We start from the raw sequence: 7,141 nt of genomic DNA, 5'->3' as shown, positions 1-7,141 counted from the left end.
GAAGCTTTAACAGTATCCTATCATTCTTCTGCATTTTATCCTGCATGATAATACACCAAAATCCATGGCTTTTGTTATTTCGGGCTTGGTTTGAGGGGTCAAACTTTGCATGAGTTTTGGTGTCTTTTAGATCCTCATGCTCAATGGCGGACTAATTTCCATTAAATGCACATAAGAAGCAGCAAACTATGCTCACACCTAAAGTGCTATATTATAATCAATTTTCTCTGCATTTATTGGTCTTCAGTTCTATTTGTATTGTTCTTGAATCAAATTCTCTATGCAACTGTAAGATGCCATTGAGACTTCAATGCTCCACTTCCAGTTGTTGGATTTTTTTCGCTAGCTTATCTGGGTAACTCCACGTGTGACCATTTTACAACCTTCCAGCCAAGAGTTTTTATTCTGTTTGCAAGTTAACTTCTCATACACTTCTGTACAAATATTGTCTGTTTGCCATGTACCTTAACATTTGATTGGGTATTCTGGGAAGACTTTACTTGTTTGGACATTTCTCAATGCATATTGAACAAGACGATATTGAACATTGCTGCAAAATATCTAGACCTAGACATTTCTGGATGCCAAGGAGAGTTTCTGGGCCTAGGGATAAAGGTTTGTTTCCTTCAATTCTATGTAAATATGTTTTTGATTTATAATACTCTTCTAGACAAGGGGTGATTTTCTTGCAACTCACCAACAATATATGTGTTTAATTCATTCTGTAATCATTAGGCAAGTGCATGGTGTCGCAAGCATCTAAAAATGACATTAATGTCAACTGAAGAATCTCCAGAAGAAGAACACAGCGACTTGTTTTTTGAGGTAACATGTTGGCAAGTTAAATTCTAGTGAGTTAGACTTTTCACAAAGAACTATGTCATTGCTAGTTATCCTCCTCAGTGACAAAAATAGCTCTTAGATTGATGAAATTCGACAAGAAATTCGTCTTTATGTCCTGAATAAGATTGAGGAATGAGGACTGGATTCCGACTTTGTACTTATTCTATGTTATGTTCTGCTTTATGAAAGTATTTTCCTAACTTCCTATCACATTCAAAAGAAGTTTCATCAAATTCAAAAGAGATGATACACTCTCTTTGTGAGTACAAGATACAGTAGTTAAGCAATCCTTGATTGTTCTGGAAAGGCTTTAATTTCATAGAGCTTGTTCAGAAGATCTGATTTATTTCAATTGGTTAGAGATTTGCTTTTATTCTGTCTGAAAATTTAGTTTTATTGAACGCATCTATTGACCTGTGAATGGTCTTGATTATAACTTGTGTGGACTACATCACATCTGAATGTTGAATATCATGGATTGGTATGTTTTAGCAACACTAAAATCTGATACATCTTCCTGCCTAGACTTCATTTGGTGAAATCATACGCTTCTGTTGCCAAGTGCTTGTGGTGGTTCTATATCTTGTCATATGATAATAGGTTCATGTGTAAGTATATATTTTATTGCTGACAACTTCCACCTTTTGTGATAGTTTGTTTAACTTAGCTTCAATTTCTGCTGCACAAAATGTACTGTGCTATGTAAAATCAACTATTAGATAATTTCAAGAGAGTAATTTAATGTACCTTGTGTTTTTGTAAATTCTTTGACATGAATGTGAATTGACATACAACACAAGATGCCACCAATTCTGTGGTTGCCTTATTTATACTCTCTTGACTTTGTTGCAGTTGCTCTTGAATTTGCTGAGCTACTCAGCTGCTAGCTTTTCAGCTATGGCAAGATATCCCATCTCCAGCAGCAAGGAGTTCATTCTTACAATTAAAAATTTTATTTCAGAACAACTGAACTTGACAAAAGATGCATTGTCAGAGATAAAGGTATATTTATTTCAGAACAACTAAACTTGACAAAAGACGCACTGTCAGACATAAAGGTATTCTGCTGTAGTTGGTCACTACAGTTTTAATCAGTCTTGTTTCGTTAACTATGCATATTCTGTAGGTTCCAATCTGCTGGTGTTTACTGAATTGCACTTCAAATGAAGAAGCAATAATACTAATTGGCATAGCAAAATGTTCCTATTGCATCTAATGGTGACTTTTTGTAAAGTCGGGCAATTGCTCATCGTTTTTGTCTTTGTCACCTCAATTGCATTTGGTCATTCTTCAGACATTTTTCAGTAAGAATAGCGTCTCTCTCATGTAATCTTTGTTCTTATTTATGTGCTTTTAGGCATCTCTATTAAGTTTCAAACCAGTTTGCACATTAAGTAATCATCTCAAGGAAAATGTCTAAATCATTGTTGACATTTGCTTTTGTCATTTCTTGACAGAGGATACCTGGATTTGGTTCAGAAGTTCAGAAGGTATCTCAAGTGGTTCTTGATGCTGTTATCCGATTATGTAAGGTATATTGCAATGGTGTAAATTGGGATTTTGACAGTTTGAAAATGAACGAGGATAAGAAGGTCTTAGTTATTGAAGGGGCTAGTGATGCAGATCATGTTATTAATATAACAAAATGTACAATAGATAAGCTGTGTGAAGTAGGCATTCTTGCAGCTAATGATGGAGGCAGTCTTGTAAGTGTACTTAATCTGTCTTGGAAAGGAGTTGTTACCTTACTTCAGCTCGGAAAGGGTGCTTTAGCTGCAAGGGTAGATGTAGCAAGTGTTGTTGTCAGTCTAATTTCACTTGCCCAGCAATCTTTGCGATGTGCGGCTGAGACTTGGTCATTGCAACTGAAAGAAACTCTCACTATGACAGAAGCTAAAAGGATTTTCCTTCCCGTGAAGTTTTATCTGATTAATGCAGTAAGAATTGTCTCTCAATATACAACCCAAGCTTTTTCTGTTTACAAGGAGATGGTAGGATGTGTTGTTATGATCTCATCCTTAAAATTTTTTTTGAGCAAGGAGGAACATCTAAAATCTGCAACTGAAGCTTTGGTAGAAATTCTACAGCCTACATCCTTCCATTTACTCAACTCTCTCCTGAATTCTATCCAAGTAAAACAAGAGGAGAAGTTTCAAGTTTTGAACTGGTTGTTCAGTGATGAAAGTAATCTGAATCCTGTTCCTAGGGTATCTAATGGTGAAAATTTGCCTTATACAGTGGATGGAATCCACTTTTCAAGTTGTGCTGCTATGGCAGTCCAAACATTTTTTCTTGGTCGAGTAAACCTGTTTCTTGAACTTCTGAAAAGCTCTGCTGATCTTGAAGATGATGTCAAATTCTGGATGGCCAGGAAGCTTCAGTGGCTTTTGGATATTCTTGTCGATGAGCATGTATATGCTGCCAGTCTTACCCTGCAAGTTCCCGTCTCACGTAAAAACCAGGAGTTCATATACCAGCCTTTTTTTCATACTATAGTCAGTTCACTAGAAACATTCATGGTAGTTATGTCTTCGAATCCAGCATGGGGTGAGATAGAATCTTTCCTTCTGGAAAATTTGTTGCACCCACACATTCTTTGCTGGGAAATTGTTACTGAATTATGGTGTTTTCTGCTACGTCATGCTGAGACCAGTTTGGTGAAAGACATTATTGACAAGCTTTGTGCATTACTAGGGTACACAGCTTTTCCAGAAGCAGTTTTCAGTCCTGGTAGTGCTCTTCGAAAGATTGCAAGGTCTATTTGTCTGATTGTTACTTGCTGTTCACAAGCAGTAGCAGATCAAGTTTACGATGCCGTTACAGGAGATAACAAATCTCAAGATTCATCAATGATCTACACAGCTCTTCTCATGGAAGGTTTCCCATTAACTATACTTTCACAAAGGACAAGAAGTACAGCAAAAGCCAGAGTCTTAACAGAATATTTCTGCTTTGTGGAGAGCTTTGGTAGTGAATTACCAAAAACAAGTGGTTTTGAAATTTATGGTGCTCCAGTAGATGCTCTATCCGCTACATTGCTGTCTCAGTAAGTATTTTCTTTTCTTAAAGTACGTAGTTTAGAATTTCGATGTAGTTTTTACTTTTTCATATCCAAATTCTCTTTGGTTGATTACCTGTCTGGATGGAATGATACGCCAGAGTCCAGAAGTTGTTACTTGGTGGCCGTGTCCTTCCCTAATGATATAATTTAGATGCTTATTGTACCAGCTTCATTTACGTTCAGCAAAATATGCCTTATGCTGGTTCACGTGTCCTGTAGACAGGTTAGCATATCTGATCCAGAAATGAAGACCTTAAAGTTTCTGGTTGCTATCATTGACAAGTACAGAAAATGCAATGACAGCAAATTGAAGGACATCTACTGCAGGCTCCTTACTGAAGTTTTAACCATCACCTCTAACATGAAGCATTTGTACTCCTGTGATGAAATAGAGGGAGTCATCCTAGAACTTAGAAACCTCTTTATCCCCAAACCAGCTTTATCAGCAGAAGACAGTCTACTGTTTCAATGCAAACCTAATCTAGCAAACTTTATGGCTGGTCTGGGTCATGTTGAGTTGGCAGAGAGTGATGATAATGCAAGGACTTCAGCCGTTTGGGAATTGTATCACATGTTATTGAGAGAGCAGCACTGGGCCTTCATTCACCTAGCATTGACAGCATTTGGATATTTCGCTGCTCGTACACCTTGCGTCCAACTGTGGAGATTTGTTCCACAAGATGCGGCTCTTTCATTTGATTTGGAGTCAGGAAATGAAGCAGATGAGGACAGATTCATGGCCGAGTTGAAAGGATTTCTAGACAAGGAATCGGCTTCCATTTTAACGAAGCCTACCCCTGATCACACTGGGATGCTTCTGAAAGAAGGCTTGAAGCTCAAGGAAATGCTTAACAAAAACTTGGCCATCAATGAGGAAGCTGCAATTGGTGATGATGCCATGGAGGTTGATGAACACAACCATGGTAATAAGAAAAGGAAATTCCCCGATGAGATAGGCAAAGGAGTTGAATTATTGCAGAGTGGTTTGAAAGTCATGGGTGATGGACTTTCGCATTGGCAGCATAATCAGACCGGATTGAATGAAATTCATGACAAAATTTTGACACATTTTTCTCGTCTTGAAGATGTTGTCTCTCACTTAGTTAGACTAACTGGTGATGCCTGAGAGATCGTAAAACTCCACTGATGTTTTAGCTCTTACTCAGAAGCAAAAGGAGTGAATCATATGTTTTCCTCTGCAGAGAAGCATCGAGCCCCAATAAGTTAAAGAGAGTTCCATTCTTTTGACTGAATAGCTAGACATGTACCTTACTTTTCCCTTACTAGTGAGGTAAAAGAAATACGTCCTGCATATGTGGAGGACTCAATGCTAGTTAAAAAAATTTTTTTTTTTCATCGACATCATTGAGACGGCTGCCTTGCTCACCCATTCGCCTCGAGGTTTCATAACAATACCTCTAGGAGAAGAAACTAATTTAGTCCCTCGAGGTTTCATAACAAATACTTCAAGAGGAAAAAAAAAAAACTAATTTAGTCCCTTGTATTTTTAATTTCGATCACTTTGGTCTAATAAGTTATGCAAGAAAGGTTTCCCCACAGCACATAATAAAATGCGTTGCATTCTTATGTAATGGTGGAAACTATAATATTCATTTTTTTTTGTTGTGTAGGGAACTTGTATTCATGCTCAGTGCAAAGCATTAACAATCACAAGTTGGGAAATTTTGCACAATCCATTATACAAAAGCTCATTTTGCACTGTCACCGTTTGATTCATAATATGTGTGTAAAAATTGAATTTCAAATTCAAATTTTGCATAATTGTCATTTATCCAAAGCTGACCGTGTATACACCGTCAGTGTAGGAAAAATTAATTCTAAAATTCACCTAACCTATCATGTATATATAGATACTAACAATTATTACCTTTTTTTATATTTATATGCTTTTCCTATTTAATCTTATATACCTACTCTCCCTTATATTTATTCACTTTTCCTAATCAATTTTATATTTTCAGAAATATGACATCTAAAATATATTTTAATGAGTGTCCAATGGATATCCGCTAAACAAATCCTTATTTTAATTAATTATCCATAAATATATTGCCATAAATTTGGTCCCAAGTACAGTCTTTTATATCTTGAATCCTAATAATGTTTGTTCTTGCAAGAAATAACCAGAAAGAGGATTATATTGTTTCGGGCAACAACTCCTACATCTGAATTTAGTTGACCCAAAAAATCTGAAAGTTCATGGTTTTTCTATAAGTTGATTGTGGTCATCTGAACGAGTTGCGTCCTTGTTTCAGACTATTTGTGGAGATACTACGGCTTTTGAAAATTTTAATGATTTTTTCAACAAGTGTTCAATGAATATAGATACCTAAATCACACCTAAGTTGTCATATAAATATGCATATTCACATTTATTACACGCCTTGTATTACGATAATTTTTAAATTAATTATATTTTTTTCAAAAAAATAATAGTTGAGTCCCTCTTAACGAGTGCCCATTAAGCATCCGTTAATTAAGCCAAATTTCAATCTCTATATCACCTCCAAATTAGCGTATTAGACATTAATGAAGAATGAAAGTTGGAGAGAGTTAATGTGGTAAATTAGTTTGCTTAAAAGATACTAAACTTTGCTAATAACTGGTTGAGATTGTCCTAGAAAGTCATGGAATTTGCTAATGGCTGCTGTTAACAAAAGAGGAGTAAGGTTTACAAATAAATAGATAACTCCTGCTAAATATTAGCAAGATTTTGTTAAAACAAACATAGCCTTCCCCCTTTTTTTTTTTTTGCTAAAACGATAATAACTTTTTTGGTGTACGCTAATAATCCTTTGTTAGCTGCTTATCTTTGTTCCTCGATTCTTAACAATCCTATTTACCCTTTCCACTTCGACTTTCCCATTCTTTTGGGTGAAAAATAAAAAATTAAACCTTTGATTCCTTTGAAGTCTAACTTGGCCTCCATTTGACTGAAGAAGAAGTCATGACTTTACTCTTGGGACCCGACTCTTTTTTTTGACTTCCTGAAACCTTACCTACCAACACAAGCAAAACTTTAACAATAGATAAAAAGGAGAAAAAAAAGAAGTTTTCAGTGATAATTGGATAATATTTTTTATTGTTAATTCCACTTTGCACCCTTTAACTATATCAAAAGTTTTACTTTGGTTCTTAAATTTTAAAATGAGACACTTTAATCCCTAAACTATAATTTTGTCCCATTTAATTAAGATTGTTGAGGAGGTGGAATAG

General features: G+C 35.7%; 1 protein-coding gene across 1 annotated transcript; it reads left to right on the top strand.

The window, feature by feature from the left end:
• Positions 1 to 479: 479 nt before the first annotated feature.
• Positions 480 to 5,303, top strand: LOC113734631 (uncharacterized). Its single transcript, XM_027261243.2, has 5 exons — positions 480 to 615; positions 736 to 825; positions 1,696 to 1,845; positions 2,301 to 3,889; positions 4,124 to 5,303. The coding sequence occupies exons 2-5, from the start codon at positions 766 to 768 to the stop codon at positions 5,028 to 5,030; spliced, it is 2,706 nt and encodes a 901-aa protein (XP_027117044.2). The 5' UTR covers positions 480 to 615; positions 736 to 765; the 3' UTR covers positions 5,031 to 5,303.
• The last annotated feature ends 1,838 nt before the right edge of the window (positions 5,304 to 7,141 follow it).

Source organism: Coffea arabica, chromosome 3c (assembly GCF_036785885.1).
Source record: "Coffea arabica cultivar ET-39 chromosome 3c, Coffea Arabica ET-39 HiFi, whole genome shotgun sequence".
NCBI lineage: Eukaryota > Viridiplantae > Streptophyta > Magnoliopsida > Gentianales > Rubiaceae > Coffea > Coffea arabica.
Note: the sequence above shows the minus strand (reverse complement) of the source record. Positions and strands in the feature narration are given on the sequence as shown.